The sequence below is a fragment of the Marmota marmota genome, unplaced genomic scaffold (genome assembly GCF_001458135.2).
Source record: "Marmota marmota marmota unplaced genomic scaffold, marMar, whole genome shotgun sequence".
NCBI lineage: Eukaryota > Metazoa > Chordata > Mammalia > Rodentia > Sciuridae > Marmota > Marmota marmota.
The window spans coordinates 42,877,240-42,900,365 of record NW_025999900.1 but is presented as its reverse complement, the minus strand read 5'-3'; the positions used below and the strand labels follow the sequence as shown (position 1 = coordinate 42,900,365).

Sequence of the window (23,126 nt, the reverse complement as noted above, 5' to 3'; positions counted from 1 at the left end):
ATTCCACTTATCTGAATTGTCCAGAACAGACAAATCTGTAGACACAGAAAGTAGATCAGTGGCTGCTAGGGGCTGGCAGAAGGAGGAATTAGGTAGTGACTGCTAATAGGTATGAAGTTTCTTCTAGGGATGATGAAAATGCTTGAAAATTAGAAAATGGTGTCGTTGCATTACTCTGTGAATATGATAAAAAAACCACTGAGTTGTACACTTTTTCAAAAGGGCAAATTTTGTAAATATGAATTGTATCTCAATAAAGTTATTTAAAAATGAGGGGGCTGGGGATGTAGTTCAGTGGTAGTGTTTCCTGGTATGCAAGAGGTCCTGGATTTGATTAAAAAAAAAAAAAAAAAATAGGAGGGGGAAACTTGACTGATAAGCTGGGTCTACTTCATTGATGCTACAAACCAAAGAATTCTTAAAAGAGGGTATTTATTTGGTTCATTCCTGTCTTTAAATGCATTGAAAAAAAAGCGTTAATTTGTCTGATGTCAGGAATAACTACCTGAATCAAAAAAAAAAAAACAAAAAAAAAAAAAACGCATATAGCACATTCACAGGTCTAAGATTATCTGTGTGGGAAACTTCTGGACTAGACTTGACTTATCTCTTTTTCGGCACTACCTAAAAGAAGTCCTGTTTCATTTTTCTATCAGTGACTGAATGCTAGTGGACAAAATGCAAGACTTTTCTTTAGTCACAGCACAACAATTTAGCGTGTGTCCCTTTACCTTTCAAGAAAAGGCAAAGGGAAGAGACGGCATTCTTTCTCCATGGGGGCTGGGGACCTGGCATTGTAGGCTGCCTTTCATTTTCTCACTCACCTGCCTTTGCTGAGGAGGGACGAGACAGTTTCTGGCTATAGATGTGTGCAGCGCTTTGGAAAGAGGAAAAGGGGCCAATGGTGTAACTGCCTGATCGACAGCGTGGCAGGCCAGCGGGGCTTGGTGTGTTCTGTGTCCCAGGATGTATGGAGGAAGAAGCATTGTCAGGGACTGGGTTCAGTAAAATTGCTGGCTGATGAGGTATAGTGGGGATGGCTTGAGGAATGTGAGATAAAGCAGAATGGTGGCCAGGCCCTGGCGAGAGGGCAGAGGTTGTCATAATAGATGACAGATGGGTGTTGGGAATTTTCTGCAGAAGAGTAGCAGCAGGACCAGAGAAAGAAGTAGAAGTACAATTGGTATAGACTAATTTAGCCTCTTTTTCTGCTGAAGTGGTAAATCCTATTAAAACAAAAACAAACAGAACAAAACAGATCATTTTAGGAAAAAATGAACATATCATCTCTATAAAACATAAACATTTTCAAAACATCAGAATAATCTTAGCATGAAACAGAAACCATGAAAAATACAGACATTAATGGATTTTGCCTACCAGAGACAACCTAGCAAGAGACATTTTAGTTTATTTTTGGTCCTTCCTAAAAACTGGAGTTGGGAATACCCCCACAAAGCAGAGTAGGCATGTTTTACAAACATTAGGACTGCAGGACAAAGCTCCTACAAGCAATGGCTAATTCCTCTCTCTCTTCACCTTTCTAGGAGAAAACAAAGTGCTTAGAATTCTAAAGAAAATGAAAAAAAATTCCTGGGAAGGAAAATAGGTTAAGTGTATTTGAGAGAAAAATTCTAGGGGAAAAGGAAGAACAAAGGAAAGGACTTCTCAGGGGTAATTCTCATGCTTTAGAAGCATTTAATATTTGAAGACTCTTTCTTTTAGAAATTTATCAGAGCAAATCTATATAGGTTTGAAATCACTCACGAGATAATTTATCAGAGTGAATTTCTGTTGCCTGTTGCTGTTTGGGTTGCTTTATTTTCACTTCTTGTATTGTCTCAGGGTGATCTGAAAGAAGAAATAGAAAAAATACTGAACTTAGGCTCTCTTACTAATCCATTATAACAAAATTTTGTTTCCAAAAATGTAACACAAGTACTGATCCATACTGTTAGACACTGTACATCAAGCCACACTTTTCCAAAGATGGACTCCCCGAGTGCTGCTGAGTGGGTAACCAATGCAATGATCCCCAGATATTGCCAACCCCAGTTCTGCCTCACTGAACCAGGGAAAGATACTTAAATCCAGAGCAGCCATCCATGGGCTGCCAACAAGTAGGACATGCCCAGAAAAGAAAATAAGTAAGGGCAGTCAGATGCCTCTGTCAGGAATTTAGATGAGGGATATAAGAGACCAATTTGGTTGGTAGTGCCAAAGAAGCCAAGAGATCACAGTATGTATGGAGTGGGGCAGCTACCATGAAACACAAAGAATAGCCCCATTATGTGCTGGCATACTACCAAGAGAATACAATGACTCTATATTTTAAGGTCAATGCCTCAATTTTATTTAAGACAGGTTGATCAGTAAACTGAATACCAAAATCACTCATGTTACCACTGGAACAAATTAGTTTTTCTCTACTACAGAATTTTGAAACAGAACAGAGCTAATAATATACTTGGGGAAATATTCAAAATTTTTGTCAACAGTGAAGTTCAGGGGCTGGGGCTATAGCTCAGTGATAGAGCGCCTGCCTCCCACGTGTGAGGCACTGGGTTCGATTCTCAGCACCACCTAAAAATAAATAAATAAAGATATTTTTTAAAAAAAGAGTGAAGCTCATACAAAGATTTAAGCTGGGACATGGTACATCCCTGTAATTCCAGTTACTCTGGGAGGCAAAGGCAGAAGGATTGCAAGTTTCAGACCAGTCTGGGCAACTTAATGAGACCCTGTCTCAAAATAAAATTTAGAAAAGGCTGAGGATGTGACTCAGTGGTACAGTGCTTGCCTAGCATGCACAAAGGCCCTAGGTTCAATCTCACTACCACAAAAATATACAAATAAACTAACTTTCAGAATGAAAAGATAAAGACTTATGAATTCAGTCCTCTCTAATACCACCAGTGATGGTAATTCTGTCACTATTCTTGTTTGCAATGAGTCTGGATACCACACTATCAAATGTTATTTTCTTTCTTTTGGGTACTGGGAATTGAACGCAGGAGCACTTGGACACTGAGCCACATTCTCAGCCCTATATACAAAATAGTATCACCTTTGCTGAAGCTGGCTTTGAACTTGTGATCTTCCTGCCTCAGCCTCCTGAGTCATTACGATTACAGGCATGGACCACGGCACCGGGCTCAAATGTTATTTTCTTGACTGAGGCCTTCCTCCTGTACCTCTAGACATTCTTAACAGGTACAGACAGGTATAGACGGTCTTTGTAAACACAGTCATTAATAAATGAACCTTAGAATCTCAAATGACCCATCTGTACACGTGGGTGCTGCCAGGCCACGCTGTGAGGGCTGCCCCATTACTGCCAGGGGAGGGGTCAGTGCCCATGCGGGCCCCACCTCCCCAGGGGACCTTATTATGAGCATTCCTTGGCCTTCCTTCCACAACACTGTTGTTATAGGAGCTTTTCAGAGCTCTCATCAACTTTCTGGTAGCTTGTCACTGACCTCCATTCACCAGACAATAAACTTTATAAAGTCAAGGACTGTGATGGTTCTGCTGGCAACTACCAAAGTGCCTAACACATAACACTTGCTCAGTAAAAATGTACACACAAGGAATGAATCAACAGACGAATATGAAATTGGGAAAGCTCAAAGAGGCTGTGCTCAGAAGGGCTGCTAGTGATATGATAATTCAATTATGCAGTGAGTTAACAAGGCTTTTCTGGATTAGCTTATGAACCAATCAGCTTTTAAAACACAGGGTTGAAGATGTAATTCAGTAATAAAGGGCTTGCCTACCACAAGTAAATAACCAACCAATCAAAAGGAAAAACCCACTAACATTGTTTCTTTGGGAAAATTCATTTCACAATTTTTTTGGGAGGGGTGGTGGTATGATGGTTGACCTCATAGGAGCTCTACCACTGAGCTACATCCCCAGTCCTTTTTATTTTTTTGAGACGGACATGGGCTGAATTGCCCATGCTGGCCTTGAACTTGTAGCTGGTATTACCATTCCCAGCTTCATTCCACGTCGAAAATGACCAACTTTCCTGGCTACTTCCACACCAGATTATGATAGCTGTAAGAGCAGGGAGGAAGTGTCCAATTTGCATCTGGTACTTAAAACACTATCAAAATTAATATGTTTGTGTTCATATGCCTTATACTTCCACCTAGGTTTAAAAGAATCTTACCTTTAAAGCACAGAGCATTGTTTATCACAGAATGAAACCGCATGTTTTGATCATGATGATGTGAGCAAGAGAGTTGGTTCACATTTGATTTTAAAATCCCAATCACAGAGTACCTCAGCAGGGAGAACTTTTAGAAGCATGTGGGAAAATTCTGAGTTATCAATGCCTGAGGGAAAGCTAATGGCATTTGGGGTTGGGACCAATGACATCAGACATCTCACCAGGTACAGAACAGCCCCACACAACAAAAAATTCTCCTAACCCAAATGCCAGTGGTGTTGAGGGGGTCTCACTTGACAAGAATGAGAAACAAGCCTTAGGAGAGGCAAAGAGTGGACACTCAGGGCACAAACTTGGGAGTCAGGCAGACAGGGGTCTAAGTCCTGTCTCTGAGGTGAAGTTTTACATGGTTCTTTTAGCTCATTTTCTTATGCATCAAGAAGTTTAAAAACAAGACCTACTCCATGTAGTTTTAGGAAGTAAAAAATAAGACCATGTCCAACAGATTGTAAGATAAGTATTCACTAAATGTTAGCTAGCTATTCTTAGCATTTCCTGAAAAGCTCTCTGCTATTAATTATCATGAAAGAAACAAAAAACCCAGACCATGCCCGTCTTCTGCTCTGAGGACAGGAAGTGCTGTAGCCCATCTCCCGCTCCAGCCCCGTGCTGCAGTTTCACCCCTGGATGCTCAGCCAGCCCATCATTCTCTCCGCTCCCCTGCACCTCCACTTTTTCACCTATTCTCATTTTTCATTCAACAACCAGCACACTTACCACCTTTTGCCCCACTATCTGAATAACCGCTGCTGTTCTTAGAAGTTTTAGTGTGGGTACCCAGGAAGACACTTGCAGACTTGTTTTTTTGGGTATAAAAAGTCAATACCTCCTCCAATTCAGCCTCACTGAAATGAGAAAAAGTTTGGTCAGCACAGGAAACTGTTCTGAAAAATCTTTCCAGTAGATTTTATTATGGAAACAGAATAAACTGGAGAAGGAAAAACAAAAAGCACAAGCTGAAAATATGTCATTAATAGATGGTTAAAAACGAAGTATAAATGAAGCCAATCTAAAAAATATAAAGTATGGTAAGGTTTTATTCATCCCACATGGAATTTTCTAGATCTGTACTATCTACAGTGGCAACCACTAGTCATATGGGACATTTAAATTTAATTAAAATTAGATAAATAAAGATTTTTTTCTGAATTACACTAGTCACACTTTAAGTGTTCAGAAGTCACCACAGAAAGGTTTACTAGACAACCATGCTCTTGGTCAGGAGTCACCAAACTTTAGACTATGGGCCACCAGTGAATAAGTTTATATATTTATACATATAAATAAAACACATATATATGTATATATGTATTTAAAAGAATATGAGAAAAATACTATTCATAGCTATGGAGTCTGAAACATTCATTATCTGGCCTTTTGGGTTGCCTATCCAATTTCTAGATAACTGATGCATCTTCATTGAAGGAGCTACTTATCATTTTAATTGCCTATGTCAGAATTAAGGAGGACCCACCAGTGTGACCACAGTAGGACTCTCTAACCATCTGTATGATGCAGGAGACTCAAATACATGGTCTCTAAGGTCACTTAGAATTGCTAAACTTATATGAACATCCATAAAATGGAAATTATTATAAGGAAACATGAGGCCTATCCAGTCAAGATATACATGCATGAATTTGGTAACTTCTGTAGCAGCTTCTGGATGGCCCTTTTCTTTTCTTTTTCCTGAAAACTATGTTCTATAGCTGGTCCTCAAATAAGCAAAGCATGCTTGCATTATTACAAAGGACCTACATTCCAATACACCAATAAGGACATAGGAAAACATTTCTATGAATCTCAGCATAAACCCCAAGGTTTCCATAGTAGCCTGATGCCCACAAGGTAAGTACTTCAAGTGACTACCAAGAGCTAAAACGGGCGGCAAACAGTGTAAAATACACTGCCTTTGCCTGGCAGTGTATTTTATTTGGCCCTTCACAAAATAGGCAAAGGATATAGTTGGTTAAACAACAAGCTGCACCATTCCTGTCTTATCCTCTGCTCCCTGGCATTTGAATTTATCAGTCCTGACAAAGGTATCCACAAACTCGCAAAAACTCAATAAAAGAAGAACTGACAATACCACATATTTTCCAGTAATCAATGCTCAATCCACAACCAATAGTAAATATAATCTCATTTATTTCCTTTCCAAATCTACATTAGTTAACAGTATATATGATTCATTTTTAATATCCAATAGTTCTGCTAGGGAAATGCACATCACTTTTTAAAAGTTTGGATTTTCTTCTCTTTTATATCTTAGGGATTTTTGAAGACCCTGAGGAGGATCCAGAAATGAATCTTTTAGCTTTAAAAGTAGAGCTATTCTCTGGACCTACCTTCTATTTCTGTTTTTATAATGTTGATGTAAAAAAACTGTTTTTTGCTTTATTTCTATACCTGCTTTACCCAAAACCCCAAAACTGCAAAGAAGTAACAAATATTAATTATAGAACGGCCACAAAATGACCTATTTGTCTGCTACGTTTAAGAGCATGGCACGGAGGCTGCATGGAGGCTACACGGAGGCTACAGTGAGGCCTATACAAGATATTACACAAAAGTCATTCTGTGCTGGGGACTGACACAGAGAGAGCTGATTTTCTACTGATTTTTTCTCCGGACTGTGATTTGATAATTGGAGCCTAATTAACGGGGTGTGCAGTTAGTTGCCCTAACCTTGCATTTTTTTAGTCTGCACAACTTTCTAGTTAGAAAAGGTACTCCAGTATGAGCTTTTACAAAATTTAAAACTATGTGCTTTTATTATCTCATCCTTTGGAAATAATGTCAAAGGACAAAATGGCCTGGCTGATTTGTATCAAGATAGACTTGAATACTGAGACTTTCAATTCCTAAAGGTTAATCTTAAGCAGGAAAAACTTGTTCTGTTGTATATAATTTAGGTATAACTATCACAGAGGTGAAAAACTCTTAATCCACTCAATGTAGGCAAATTTGGCCATCTCCACACATCAGTACATCAGGGACAAAGTCAGACCCAGAAAACACTAAAAGGCTCTAACTTCAAATTTCCAAAAGCTTCTCTCAGTACTTTTAGTGGTATGTACTTTAAAAACTGTCTAGATCTACAGCCCAGACACCCAGAGCAGTGTTTTGATAACTGAAACCATGACAACAGCAATGTAATTGGCTCAGATAGGGAAAGGCTAAGCCTATGAAATTTCTGCTCCTTCTGAGAGTGATTTCATTCATATCTGTGTGTCAGAAACAAGGGAATTTGGGGTATTCAATGAACAGTATGGAAGAAAGAATAAGGGTGGCTTTTATTAATCAAAAGTGTCTTCTACCTTGCTCGTCTGATGAAATCCTGAAAGTTTTCTGTATTCACCCCATCTTCCTCCTCCTCTTCAAGTTTCTTCTTTGATTTCTTTTCAGCCATTTGTTCTGTTTCCTATCCAAGCCCAACCCCACAGAAAAACAACAAGATAAAACTGACTCCTGATAAATGCACACTTCATCATCTAGTTTCATTGCCCTTGGGTTAATTGTTCCTTATAGTAAACACTTTTTATTCTTCCATGTACTTTTGCCACCTATAAACTTGATATATTACTCTTGGTCATTATTTCATGAAATGTTTTGAAATTCCCAAGTAAGAGTTGCTGAATAAATGTAAATTTTTACCATGGTTGTACTTTCTATTTGTAAGGCCTGTTATGAAAAGAGCTTTTGATAGGAACTTAGTAACATCTGTGATCAGACACGTGGCTTTAACAATATTGTGGCATTGCAGAGACACAGTATTTTGTTGCAATTTGGACAGGAAAGACGTCTTGGAAGATTCTCTTACACCAACTTCCAAAATAATGAATTCTCCCTCCCCCACCCCAACTGGTGCTAGGGATCAAACTCAGGGCCTTGTGCATTCCAAAAAAGTGCTCTACCAGTAAGTTAAAACCCCAGCCCTTTCTATTTGAAAAAAGGTCTCACTAAGTGGCATAAGGGCCTTGCTAAATTGCTGAGGCTGGCCTCAAACTTGCAATCCTCATGCTTCAAACTTTGAGGCAACTTGGATTATAGGCATATGCCACCATGCACAGCTCAACTTGAATAAATTCTTTATTCATGCAAGATACAACAGAATTTTCAGTAGAGCTGGAGTAAATTGGGTATATGGGTATGGAGGGTCGACAGTCTTCTACAATTACATGTAACTTTAGAAAACTCATTTACATTTTTTTAGGCCTCAGTTCTTCCTTCTGCAACCTGAACTATATAACCTATACCTTTTTCACTCCCAAGTAATATTTTTAATATGTTCTGAGGCTGTTGGATATAAGACACTTTGCAAAAATTACAATTAAATAGTGTATTTCTTGGGCTTGGTTGTAAAATGTTTTGGAGAAGAAAAGCTAACTCTCTGAAAAAAATATGTCATCATATTAAATTCACAATTCCAATTCTCTCTCTATAGTCAACTTACCATTGTCTACAGGCCAATAGCAATAATACAGATGCACATATGTCAGAATTCATCTCGGGTATGACAGAGCTCAAAAGGAATGGAACTTCTGATAAGTGTTAACTATGGCCACTGGGTTTTCAGAAATAATAAGTAGCTTTTCAACCCAACCAGGTTAAAGTGTGGGATTCCTCTCCCCCTCACAGCAAGGCAACAGGGTTGATGGGGCCACAGAACAGAAGCTGGACAGAGGTGTACAGCGTGTGACTGATGATGTGTTACAACACAATGCACAAGACCCCCAGACTAATAACTTACCTTGTTGTACACAATGATAAAGTCACCTAATTGGTGGGCGAGGATTCTTCTGCGTTCTAGAAGTGCCAATCGTCGACTAGGTAATACCATCCTCAGTGAATGCTGGAGGTTACTTGATGCACGTTTAAGGAAACGAACAACCAACTCCTATGAAGTAAAAAATGGGGAAGGAAAAAAGTAGGGCTTGTGTTAATCAACAGAAGACATGCTATGATGGGATTAGACAATAGAGATGTCAGAAGAGGTCTGTTATACATCCTGACGAACAAGATCCAGAGCAAACATGTTAGGTTTAAGAAGGATACAGAAGGCAAAACAAAAGACTCTTATTTTCTTCTCTCAATAAGTTAACAATCAGAAAATCAAATGTGCAAAAAGATAGTAGTTGTTAAAGTACATTTATAAATGGTCCTATGATAAACCAAAGGGAAGATCTCACTTCTATTAAGGTGATCAAATGGAGCTATTTTTTTTTTTTTTAAAGAGAGAGGAGAGAGAGAGAGAGAGAGAGAGAGAGAGAGAGAGAGAGAGAGTTTTTTTAATATTTATTTTTTAGTTATTGGCGGACACAACATCTTTGTTTGTATGTGGTGCTGAGGATCGAACCCGGGCCGCACGCATGCCAGGCGAGCGCGCTACCGCTTGAGCCACATCCCCAGCCCAAATGGAGCTATTGAGGGAAGGCAACATTCAAAGTCAGTCTAGGAGTAGGTGAAATCATCAAAGATGAGAAAGCAGAAAAAGAACATAGAGGGCTGGGGGTGTGGCTCAGTGGCAGAGCGCTTGCCTGGCATGCGTGAGGCACTGGGTTCCATGCTCGGCACCACATAAAAATAAACAAATAAAATAAAGGCATTCTGTACATCTACAACTACAAAAAAAATTTTTTTAAAAAGAATAGAAATAGTCACGCTTAGAGACAGAAAAAGAGGAGAAAGAATGGAGGTGGAAAACACAGGGTAGAAATGTTAGAACAGAAAGAAACACAGGAGAAAATGCCATGAGGGCCAAGGGAGAAAAGGGTCCCCTGTCAGGACTTCCTGAAGTCTGGAACTGGAAAGGACCATGACCAAGACAAACCCCTGATCTGGCCACTGCTGGGTAGCTTTGAGAGGACATCTTCCAGTAAAGAGGGAAGGAAGACATGCTGATGTGCACCAATAATGAAGGAAAGGGGTACACAGCAGACGCTACTGATTTAAAAAGTTTGGTGATAAAGATATAGTAGTTTGAAGGTGATGACCTTTTTTTCCCTCCCCAAATATAAGGGAGCTTCCAGAATTGGGGATTGCCAAGGGGGGTACAGTAGAAAGTCCTGAAGGGAAAGAAAGAATACATCACACTTAAGATGCAGGCAAAGGATTGAAACCTGAACAGATACTAATCAGATAACTCAGAACATCGCAAATGCTTCAGAGACTTTACAGGACCAAGAGCCTGAAAGAGGATGTCACCCCATCAACACAATAAAATGGCTTTCAAATGATGGGCCTTCTGTGAGTTATGAGATAAAGAATCTCAAACCTAACTCAGACCAGAAAGGGCAGCTCTACAACTACCTTCCTCATAACCAAAACCACGGTCACAATTGTCACAATAAGTCTGGGTTTGCTCTCTGGATATATTTTCAAGAAAGACATCACAGAGCTGGTGTAAAATTTGTAGTGGTGAATTTACATATTCATATAGAAAGCCTCATAGAAATCCTGAGTGACTCTAAGCCAGCATTTCAGCAGTTACTTTCTTTCAAGCTATGTTTTTTTCTTCTTGAATTTGATTTTGGTTCATTGTCCTTCGGTGCCAATTGACTCCAGCACTAAGTGAACAGTCTCATAACCAGAGGGTTGGATTTCACAGTTCCACTCTGCTGTCTTTACTATAGGGTGGTTTAAGTTGCTATATTAAAACATTATTTTTTCACAGTGGAGCAGACAAACTGACTCTCAAAAAGGCAGTCTCAATTTTCCACTTGGAAAGAGCAGAGCTAACATTTTCCACTGATGGTTGAAGGATTATTCACAACACACAAGTTTTTATCTCTGGGTTGTACTGGCTACTTGAAATTAACAAGTTGTTTTCTGGAATAACCAACATGTTTTTATAACAAGCCTCATATAAAGACTTGCCTTTTGTATGTGAAAGACTCAAAATTAGAGTAGGGTCACCACTGAGTGGGATAAAGGATGCAACTTTCTCAGACTTAGAGACCCCTCTCTTTTTGGTGACAGATCCCTGTTGTAAAAAACGCTATGTAAGGGTTGTGGCTTCTTTTGTAAGTTCTGGCCTTACCAAAGAGTTTTAAGTTCCCTATCACTGTGATCCAACAACAACAACAGCAACAACAACAACAAAGCCTTCCTAGAATGTTAAACCTTAACATGTTCAAGTGATTGGTATACAGTCAAAATTACCACACAAGGTTGATTTCAGAAAACCAAGAATTTTATAAAGGTACAACTAGTAAAGAAAAAACGTTAAGTTAGAGGACAGTGTGTTCTGAGGGACTATGACAAGGTGGTGACTTTAAGTGACTCTTTTAGGACAAAAAAAGCAAATAGTCTATGACACCTGGATAAAGTGCAAGATCAAGGCAGGTGCAGGTGTAACACCTGGGCTCAAGTTGTTTCAGTCCACCACACAGAAGCTGGGGAACAACAGACCCTGCTTCTCTTTAAGTCTCTGTTTCCTCACCTATAAAATGGGGATGACCATGCCCACCTCAGAGTCAATAAAACATGAGGATGTTTGAGAAAAGACAGTAAATTGTTATTCTCTTTGAGGGTTTTACACAGGCCTTAACATCAAAGGATCAATCAATTTCCATTTCCAAATGAAATAAATCAATGCGCTCCCTAACTAGCATAATGAACCCGGCTCCAGGTCAAAGATTTGTGTCACATCACATTAAAGTAAGAGTAATCTAGAAACTTTACTGTGCAATAATTCTTCCACCAGAAGAATATACAGAAGAGAAAAGCGGGGAAGGGAGGGGGAAAAAAGGAAAGGAGGAGAAGGGAAAATAAAAACAAAAGAGAAAGGGAGAATTGAAGGTTCCAAGGGGAAGAGCCTCACCATCTGTTCATCCTCTTTGGCGGCCCAACTGGCACTGAGGGTCTGACCTCCACTGTCCTTCGTCAGGCGAACTTGAACATGCTGGAGATAGGCAGAGAATGCTATTCGGGCCTGCACTTTGCTACAGAAATCCAAAACAACACACGGTTATGAGACAGAATGGTAATTCTACCAAATGTGTACCTGCCTCTCTCAAAGTGGCCTTTGATGATCCTTCCATTAGGATGGCTAGGAAATATAAAGCCATCATATATTAAATAAAGAGCCCCAGTTCTAAGCAATACATGAGGTTTAATTTTTTTTTTCTTATTAAAAGGATCAGAGATAGAGAATCCTATTTATACTCTCACTACTGGTATGGGGTGGGGGGGCAACAAGAAGAGAAAAAACAGATTTCCTACTCATCGTGTTGTCTATTTGAACTTTTCTTTTTTCGGGGTGGGGAGGGTACTGGGGATTGAACTCAGGGGCACTTGGCCACATCCCCAGCCCTATTTTGTATTTTATTTAGAGATAGGGTCTTACTTGCTGTTGCTGAGGCTGGCTTTGAACTAGCCATTCTCTCAGCCTCCCGACTGCTGGGATTACAGGTGTGTGCCACCGCAGCCGGCTATTTGAACTTTTTAACACCTTTCTTGGGAGACTGGACAAAAGTACTGAATCCTCACAAGAAACACTGTAATAAGGTTTTGTGTTTTTGTTTGTTTGTTTGGTTGGTTTTGGTGTGTATGTGTGTGTGTGTGTGTGTGTGTGTGTGTTACTGATTCTTTTTGCATTGGAGGCCCTTGAGGACATATTTATCAGAGTACAAAAGTATGGATTTTGTTATGCCAACTAAGATTTCTCATGTGCAAAACCTCTGAAACAGGAAATTGATAAATCCTACAAAAGGAACTTTTGAGACCATATTTTAAGGTCATGCTTTTCTCAACTACAAGACAGGAGTGGCTAGAGCCCAGAACAAATGAATGAGGTCCAACAGAGTTTGGCATAGATAAACCAATGGGCTGGGACAAGCCCAGATGTTCAGTGAGGGAAAAGAAAGCCTTAGCAATAGTGACAAGCACCACAGCAACTTTGCTGAAGAATCCATCCTTCTGCCTAGACAAGGGAATGTGATCAAGCTATAGCAGGAAAGACAGAGGTACTGGGGAGACAGTGATGATTTTCACTTCAGCTGCTAACTGTGGCAGATCTGTTTTCTTTAAGGCAAGATTTTGGTTACTTCAGCTGATCGGCCTTCTGGCACTGTAGCCAAAATTACATCAGCGATGATTAGGGCCCAACACAAACTCTGTTTACAATCCTCACACATGCAGTCACTGGATGCTTTCTACTCACTGTCCCCCAAGATTAGGATGAAGGGTTTGTCCACAGCAAACTGGAAATCCCAAGAGGGTCCGGGTCTAGGTTCTGTGTGTCTTTGCAGGATTCCAGGGCAAGGGAGTTGGGATGGGTGTCCATATGCTCTTTAGAGTTTCAATCATAAGAGCTTCAGAACATGGACTATATATATAAATAAGGCCAAATCTCTGTTACTGCCAGGGATAATTTATGGGAGCACAATATGAATCTGAAACAATAAATTTGTATTTCCAAATGTTTTCAACAATTATATTCTTGTTCACCTAGAAAGTATATCTACTATTTCCCCCTCAGCCATCTCCATAAGCTTTACCTCCATAACAAATGATTTTCAAGTCAAAATACATTAAAAAGATTGTTCGCTTTGGGAAACAAATTCACATGTAACATAATAAGCAAAAAAGTGTTTTAGACATCTCCAAATGTAGCAGAATACTCAACTGCATCGATTGGTCCCTTTATATTAAAGCATGAAGGTCTTTTGGAGAGGGAATTATTGCTCATAAGTTGGTATTTCAATCGTTGTTTCGTTGCAAGTCAAATGGAAAAGTACTGAGATTTTCATTTCTATAAACCTTACTGAAGAGATGCCTGGAATGTTAATTCTAAGATTGTCTCAAAGTTGTTGATCAGCTAGTCACTTGCATCATACACCCCACTCCAGCAAAAAAGAAAGAATGAAAACCAGGAAGATTTAAAGCAAAAGGAACTTATTTTTAAAACCCAACAGGTTGTATAGATGCTCAGCATATAAAACATACAACAAGGAGGCTGTGCCTGCAGTCTCAAGCCCTTGACTTTGCCCTCCCCAGACTTCTCACCAGCTACTGAGATGCCCCACAGGACAACAAGCAACTTTGGGGAACACAGTCTGATATCTGCTCATCTACACAAATGCACCCTGCAATTTTAACAGTTTACTTGTTGAAAGTGAGATCCCTAAGATTTATGAAGAAGTAATTTATTTCTATAACAGCTAAGGAAAATGTTATTGCTGGAAGAGAGCTCAGGATACAGTCCAGTGGTTTTCAGATGTTCTATTTTCAATTCACTGGAATCTTTTTTCCCCTCCAGAAAGCAGTTGGAAAAAGCGTTGTCTAACCCCACACCTTGGCTTGACAGGAAAGGAAACTGAGGCCTACAGAAGCTCTTTGACTTGCCTATGATCACATAATCAGTTGGCAGCACTAAAAGCCAGTGTCTGGGTATACTGATTGAGTTCATAAGACTTGAGCTCACGAATGACCTATTCTCATTCTCCATGACTCTGGAACAAACCTGAAATCTATGCCTTTGCATGCCAATGTCACCCTCCAGCCTCTCAGTATGAGCACTGGCCTCTAATAGAAAATAAAGGCCATCATGCAAAAACACCAACACCTCGCTGCTCTTTAGTGTCTACCTATTATCATCTTCCCACAGTCCTTTTCTTCTGACTTTTAGAAAGAGATACCCCTTCCCAGCCTCTTTCTACACTGCTTTAGGATCCTTCTCGGCCAATATATCCATTTCCACATCTCTAATCCTCTGTCTATCAAACCCCTCCCCTTAATCTAATAAGCTCCAGAATCCCTCTTTTACAAAGAATATCGCTTTCTCTTAGCTGGTTCCTCCCTGATGCGGTCTTACCTCCCTCTCATTGCCAAGCCCTTTGAAAAAGTTCCTTCACACTATTTTCTTGGTTCTTCAGCTCACAAATCCAGGAGTCTATTTTCACTCTTTATCACTACTTGAGTGGTTAAAGGCATCGTAAAGGCCCCAAATCTCCTCTTAGAGCTTTTCTATGTACTACTCCCTCCCACATGTATGCCTCTCTAATTCTAGGTCTTTTTACTGACTTCCTCATTAAACAGTGGTGTTCCCCAGGGCCCCATGCTCTTGCTTTTCTCCTTGATGAATTACAGAATTGCTAATTCCACCCACTTGAAAGGCCTTGACCTACAAAGCTATACTTTCACTGTCTTCACTCTGTCTTAAATAAAACCCATTATTTCTTTATGAAATAACTCCTACATCCCTTATGATGACCAATGGCATCAACAGGTTGACAAATGCGAACACTTACAGATTGTCACTTGTACCATGAAATCCCACTAAGCCCATCCCATTCTCTCCATTCTTATAGCCACTGCTCTGGTCAATGCCTTCATCTTCCTGATCCTGAACATCCCAACTGTCCCGAACTCACCTCTCTGACCTTTGATTGACCCAAAATGCAACTGCAATTTTTTTTTTTTTTAAATTAGACTGGACAATCATGCATCTGTCTAAAAAACATCCAGAAAATAAAGCCCCGGCTCCTCTTAATTTTGTAATTTACCATCATCCAACTCGTTAGTGTCATTTCTCTCCACGTTCTTCTGTCCACAAAATTCTCTGCTACTCTAGTATGTGTCTCATAGACACATCATGCTCATCCCAATTTCAGGACCTTGTATTTCCTGTTCTGCCTCAAGTATTCTGCCACTTGACATTCTCATGACTGACTCCTCATTATTCAGAACTCACCTCAAAGGTTGCCTCTCCATGCCTGACCACCACAATCTAAGTCAGCCTCTACCCAATCACTTGAACATGACACCAGATACTATCTTCAGAGTATTTCTCACCACCTGGAGCTGCCTTGTGTCCCTGTTTGCTGCCAGTATTCCCCACCAGACCAGACCACAAGCTCCACAAGCCTGTCTTGGTCCCCATCGTAATGCCTAGCAAAACTCTTGGCACAGGGCAGGTGCTCAGGAAGTATTTGTTAAGGAACCAAAAGAATGCCTATACAATTCTATTTATATAACTAGTGCTTATACCTAGTGCTCCCATATGGAGTTGGTGCTGCCCAAGCTTCCTGAAGCCCTATATTCATCAGCCAAGGCCTGGTGTGGTCTGCCTCCTCCATGTGCCTTTCTAGCCCTTCAAAGACTCACCATTATTCCTTTTTCTGTGTCCTAAGAACACTTTGTTCTTACCAGGGTACAGAGTCCCAGGTCCTTAAGGGTCTCCCAAACTCAACCCTGAACTACTTGAGCAACTTGTCTGGAACCTTGTGCTCTTAGCAACTGAGACTAATGCCCACCAAATATTTGTTGGCCCAATAAGACCTGGGTTTGTGTCATAGCTCTACTGTTGGACAAGGTGCTTAACCTAAGGCCCAGATGCCTTCACAATAGCAACGTCCAATCATAGTCATTAGTTCATAGGATTCCTGTGAATATTGAATAAAAAATGACTGTCAGGCCATTAAAAAAAAAAAGTTCCAGGTACACACCACAAATGAGCCACAATCAGTTTCACTATTATAATTACAAAAAGTCACTTGCCTTAGGTTTCCATTATCTTGCAGAATCTGCATCAGGTTGAACTTCGGCTCTGGCTCCTGAGTGTCAATTTTGCAGCCCTGTTCACCTTTATTACTCCATTCGGGAACCTTCATGGAATTTTCTTTGGATGAATTTTCTACCATAACAGTCAATGAGGGTGAATATTTGGCTTGATTTTCTCCAAGAGACCCTGCAGACTCCTCCTGGGAAGCTTCCTGCTCTTCATCTTCATTGTCTAATGCCACTTCTTCCTCCTCTTCACTCTCTGTCTCAGTTTTAACATTCATTTCAGCTGGTTGGGTAATCACTAAATGCGAAGAATCACTAATGTTGCTGAAAAAAGGATTAAGTTTTCCTCTCTCCCAATACCTTCCTTTTATGTTTGTAGTAAAAACCCAGTTCTAAATAAAACCACAAACAAGGTACAAAATTAGCAGCAACCACATGTCACTCTCTAATTGCATATATTGTAAAAAGAGATTATCTTCATTCAAGTTGATATTTCTCATCATATCAACAGTTTAAACAATAAATGAAACCCTCTCCTCCCCACAAAAACAAAACAAAACAAAAACCACCTAATTGAGTGATCTCTGTAGTGTGCTAGGGTTTTTAGAAAAGCACCGGTCACAGAGGCACAAGGAATATGGCTTCCTATGTGTTTACTCATCGCCCTTTTCTCCACTGCCTTGTAAGCTCTGGAAGAACCATATCTTTTTTATTTCCCAACGAAAGCCCAGTGACTAACATGCTGCCTGATACAGGGACTCTACAAGGAGGGCAGCAGCAAGGGCAAGAGGACATCAGTCTATAGTGAATTAAAAATAGACCCTACAACATGGGAGAATCTGAGAGAGAAGGAAATTCTCCTTTGTCTATATCATTTTGCAATTTCAAAGGATGAACTGGACTTACCTAATCAGCAAAAACCCAAGAGCACTGTTCAGAATTCCATTAAACTCAGGGTAACATCATTTCTAAAGTATCAGGTATTTGTATGATAGCGGAATAAGGGCAAGAGCCAAATGCTATATGCTTTGAATGGAAATATTTGTTTCCATTAAAAAAAAAATATATTTTGAATGGAAGGGTCTAAAAATCGTTTTGAAATTAAGTTTCAGAGAAAAGTACTATACAACAAAAACGAGTGCATGTGAAGAGGAAAGTTCTGACTCACTAAGTGCCGACCCCGATTACATAGCTTGGTGAAAGCTCACAGGCAGGTACCTGGGTATTTTGGCCTCACTGCCCTCAATCTGCCACTCCGTCTTCTACGTTTTCGCACCTCCAGAGACAGGAGCTTTCTCTCGTAAAGAGCAGCATGAAGCTTGGCCTTTGAGTTCACACTTTCTACCTTCAGTTCTGGTGCTCCGTCCATAGCCATCCTAGGGGAGAACAACAGGATAGCTACAGCCTTTGGAAAGTTCTCTCCTTCATCCCCGTTAACTGAGAATTCTGTAAGGACCAGGTGACTGGGAATGATAACTACAGTGAATTCTAAAAGGTTTGATAGATAAAGGGGAATATATGAATTCTATTGAAACCTCATTAATGGCCTCTCTGAATTTTTAAAAAGGTTCTAAACAAAAATCTACCTAAAGATAATGTTTAAGACTCACAGGGGAAGTGTCTCACTGAAAAGTTAACAAGACTGAGGACCTCACCATGTCTCAAGCGTCCCAACATGAGGTCCTGCTGAGGCCACTGCCCTCCTTTATGTCTTGCTTAACCCCAGGAGGAGGTGGGAGAGGTAGCAGAACTCTCCAGGTGTGGAGTGAAAGTCAGAGTTACAGTCAGAGGCACAGACAAGGGAAGGCATAGATGAAGGACGAGGCCAAACTCAGGTCATAAATGAGAAATGAGATGGAGAAAAGGGGCCGCTAGCAGGTACAGCACTCATTAAATAAGACGAATTTCAATTGGGAAGTGTTTGATTTCAAGTCGAATTCTGACAAGAACTGGATGAAGTACTGGGCAGACAGAGATAAGCAGGTCACAAGAAAGAGAGGGGGTGCTGGGTAATTGAGTCAGGAAAGAAGGATCCATGGCAGTGTCTGAAAACATGCAGCTAACTCTGAGTGCTAAGAACTCAGGACCTAACTGTTTTTCTGAACTCTCTAGAACTCAAAATATATTCCCTTTCAGGTCAAGGAATCATCCTAGTTCCTCTGGGAGTTTTCAGTTTCTAAGTGTGATGGAGAGGCTATTATCTTTTAGGCCAGTTAGAACTTTCTGGGAGGATGAAGAGGGCATTGAATCGTTTGAAAGTGTTCTCTTCAGAACAGGATTGAGCCAAAGCAAGGTCCTGACACTGGGTGGGAAGCTAATTAACAAACTTTCTTTCTTTCTTTTTTTGAGATGAGTCTCAAACACAGAGGTATGAAAATAGATATTTAGGAAGTTAAACAATAAAATAAATAAAATCATCCAAAGCATTTATTTAATAGTATCTGGCCAACCTGGTCAAATCTGATAGTTGTATAGGCAAACATTAAAACAGGCAGACATGACATTTCTATCCTATCCTATGTGCTCACAAGGAATAGTTTTTTAAAAAGTTAACGTGATTTAAAGTCTAGTAAGTTTATGCTCATGAACCAATGTCCACTAAATAAATAAAATTGTTTCTGCCTAAACTGCCAAAAACACCTTTCCTTCCTTCCTTTCTTTCTTTCTTGGTACCAGGGATTGAACCCAGGGGCACTTAACTACTGAGCCACATCTCCAGTCCTTTTTCAAACTTTTTTTTTTTTTTTTGAGACAGGGTCTCACTAAGTCCTTAGGGCCTCGCTAAGTTGCTGAAGTTAGCATTGAACTTGTGATCATCCTGCCTCAGCCTCATGAGCTGCTGGGATTATAAGTATACACCACCATGCCCAGTAGAATGCAATTCTTTCAGGAAAAATTGATTTCTTTTAGGTAATTATCAATAAAAAGCTTCTGAAAACACAAATCCTAAAAGCTCAAGAGATACAGAAAAGCAATTATGAATTTCCTTCTCTACAGGCATTTTTAAGTATGAACTAAAAGATTCTGGATGTACAGATAAATTCCATAGTACAAGGGCTGGAGAAGATGGAATGCTGGGTAAAGGTGTGAATCTGACAGCTACTCTGGGTAACAGCCATCTTGTTGATCACTGGCTAATCAGTAATTCAATTCTCTATGAATAAGTTATAATATCTTTTAGTTATATCTATTTCATTTTATTTTTTCAATGTTTTATTATAAAAATATTTAAACAGAAGTTAAAATGAACATCGTACACCTACCCACCATCTAGTCTCTACAATGACTCCTTCACTGCATTTGTTCCATCGTATCTATATGCAATCATATATTCCTCTCTCCATCCATCAACCCATTTAATTTGCAAAGCATTCCCAAGTTTCAGACCAATAGTGCACTTTGCTCCTATACATTTCAATTTACAATCATTACTATTTGGAATTCAATATTTGCTTTATGAGATTTTTTTTGGAGAAAAAACTTAAAAGAGTGAAATATCCAAATATTAAATGTCATTTAAAAAGTTTTAACAAATGCCTAAAACTTCATAACCCAAACTCTAACATTACTATCAACTCAGAAATTTCTTGTGCCTATTTCCAGCCAATTCCTCCCTAACACCTGAAAGTCAATCGGTGATTGAGTTTTTCATCATGTTTTCATCATTTTACCTGCTTCAAAACCTTAAAACGAAAGGAACCATACAGTCTGAATTCTTGTGTGTAAAGCTTCTCGTATTCAATATGTTTCTGAAGTTCATCCGTGATAGGTATATCAGAATGCATCAACTTTTACTATAGAGTGGCAGGCATTGTCTGAACAGTCCAATTTATCTACTCTCCTGCTGTTGGACACCTATGTTAATTCCTGTTTTGGAATATTATGAGTAAAGCTATTATGAACCTATCTGTATAATCATTTTGTGATTATGTCTTTCATTTCATCTGGGTGGAGGACTCAGAGTGGAATTTACTAGGCTTTATAACAAGACAGATGCTTTGTTTAAAGTGCTTGTACCAGTTAAAACTACTAAAGGTAAGCTATCAGAATTGTTAGCTCTACCCCCTATCAGAATAATTATAATAATATAGCCCTTCTGTTCAGTGGTATATCTGGTTTTATTTCACAATTCTCTTGTGCACATTTTCATGAGCATCTTGGCTATCCACATATCTTCTTTTTGAAGTATATGTCCAAATATTTTACCCATTTGTAACTAGATGTCTTTTTATTATTGAGTTGTAGCATTTGGTAGATTTTCTAGATTCTAATTCTTCAACAGATACATCTGATAAATATTTCCATCCAGTCCATGGCTTACCTAATCATTTTTTAATAGTACCTTATGATAAAGTTTTAATTTGAGGAAATTATTTTTTGTTTATTGCTGTTATATCTGAAAACCTTTACCAAATGCAAACACAAAAATGTTCTATATTTTCCTCAACACCATTTTATATAAATAGCTTTTATGTTTATGTCTATGAATCACCTCTAATTTCTGAGACAGACAAGAGCTGAGTTCATTTAAAATATGATAACTAGTTGTTCCAATCCCATTTGTTAAAAGAATTCTGTAGCTGGGCACAGTGGTGTATGCCTATAATCCCAGCTACTCAGAAGGCCAGTCTGGGAAACTTAGCAAAACTTGGTCTCAAAACAAACAATAAAAAAAGGCTGGGAATGTAGCTCTGTGGGAGAGCACCCCTCCCTGGGTTCCATTCCTTTTCCTATTGGATTATCTCAGCTTTGGATATTTATTTATTTATTTATTATTTATATATGACAGTGGAATGCATTGCAATTCTTATTACACTTATAGAGCACCATTTTTCATATCTCTGGTGTATACATAGTATATTCACACCAATTCGTTCCTTCATACCTGTTCTTGGATAATAATGATCATCCACATTCCACCATCATTAATTAACCCGTCATTAATGCCCCCTTCTTTCCCCTCCAACCCCTCTGCCCTATCCAGAGTTTGTCTATTCCTCCCATGCTCCCACTCCCTATCCTACTATGAATCAGCCTCCTTATATCAAAGAAAACATGAGCTTTCTATTACAAATCAATGACCATATAACTACAGGCCTGTTTCTGGGCTATTCTGTTGCAATAATAAATTTGCCTCCATCTTGATTACTACAGCATTAAAATATTTAAGCCAGGTACTCTAAATCTTATTCAAGATTACTTTGGATTTTCTAGGTTCTTTGTATTTCCATATAAAAAGTGGGTCCATTTCCACAAAAAAAAAAAAAAAAAAGGTACTAGAATAATGATTAAGTTTGCACTGGATCTTTAGATCCAGAGAATGGGTACTTCAACAATACTGAGTCTGCTGATCCTAGGGCAAGGCATCTCTCTCCACTTATTTAGGTCTCTCTTCATGTCTTTCAGTACTAGTTTTTAGTTTGTAGCTTTTGGTCTATTTAAGTATTAAACATATCTCATTATATTTATTCCTAAGCATTTTGTGTTTTCAAATGCTAGTATAAATAGAATTTTGTTTTACTTTCTAATTACTACTAGTCAGTATATTAAAATGCAACAGATTTTAGTATATTGATCATGTGTCCTAAGACCTCACACTATACTACATGCACCTATATGTTCTTGTAATTCTTTTGTGGATGCCTCAGGATTTTACACTAACTTGATTATGTCATCCAAGAATGAAGACATTTTACTTCTTCCATTCCCATATGTATGTTTTTTGGTTTTTTTCTTCCTTGTTTTATAATATTGCCTAGGGCCTCTAGTACAATGTGAATAAAAGTGGTGAGTGGACAACCTACCTCCTTACTGATCAGCAGGGGAGGACTTCAATTTTTTAACAGGCATGACGTTAGCCATAGTTTTCACATATGGCCTTTATCAGATTGAAGAAGCTCCTTTCTGTTCCTGATTTGCTGAGTTTTTCTCATAAAATATGTTTTGTATTTCATCAGCTGTGGGTTTTTTTTCCCCCTGTGGGGTTATCTAATAAAATAATCATTTAGTTTTTCTCCTCTGTGGTGAATTATATTGCCATTTTTCCAATATTAAATCTGGGCCAGGGATGCAGCTCAGTAGCAGAGCACTTGCTTAGCTTGCCCAGGACCCTGGAATCAGCCCCCAGCACTACCCAAAATCAAAAAAGTTAAATCAACCTTGAATCATTGGGGAAAATTTCACTTACTCATATGTAAATTTCACTTACTCATATCCTTTTCCTATACTGGTGGATTAGACTGATTTTTCCTCTCTCTTTCTCTCTCCCCCTCGGATAATACCCAGGCTGGCCTCAAACTACTAGCTCAAGTCATCCTCCTGCCTCAGCCTTCCAAGTCACTAGGATTATAGGTGTGTACCTGTATCACCATGCCCAGCA

At 39.2% G+C, this 23,126-nt stretch overlaps 1 protein-coding gene across 34 annotated transcripts in view; it reads right to left on the bottom strand.

Moving 5' to 3' along the window:
- Positions 1 to 23,126, bottom strand: part of Ttll5 (tubulin tyrosine ligase like 5) — a 260,046-nt gene that overhangs the window by 142,482 nt on the left and 94,438 nt on the right. For 28 of the 34 annotated variants that reach the window (XR_007345904.1, XM_048799024.1, XM_048799027.1 and 25 more), the window contains 8 exons: positions 17,966 to 18,123; positions 16,739 to 17,045; positions 12,060 to 12,180; positions 8,988 to 9,134; positions 7,555 to 7,658; positions 4,952 to 5,079; positions 1,768 to 1,851; positions 825 to 1,226 (listed from right to left, as the gene is read on the bottom strand). Coding sequence is in view for 33 of the 34 variants with exons in the window: in XM_048799024.1 (XP_048654981.1) it covers positions 825 to 1,226; positions 1,768 to 1,851; positions 4,952 to 5,079; positions 7,555 to 7,658; positions 8,988 to 9,134; positions 12,060 to 12,180; positions 16,739 to 17,045; positions 17,966 to 18,123 (1,451 nt within the window). In the remaining variant the exon portion in view is untranslated. Of the gene's footprint in view, positions 1 to 824; positions 1,227 to 1,767; positions 1,852 to 4,951; positions 5,080 to 7,554; positions 7,659 to 8,987; positions 9,135 to 12,059; positions 12,181 to 16,738; positions 17,140 to 17,965; positions 18,124 to 23,126 lie in introns of those variants that run through there. The other 6 variants (XM_048799034.1, XM_048799035.1, XM_048799019.1 and 3 more) reach the window with 5 other exon arrangements.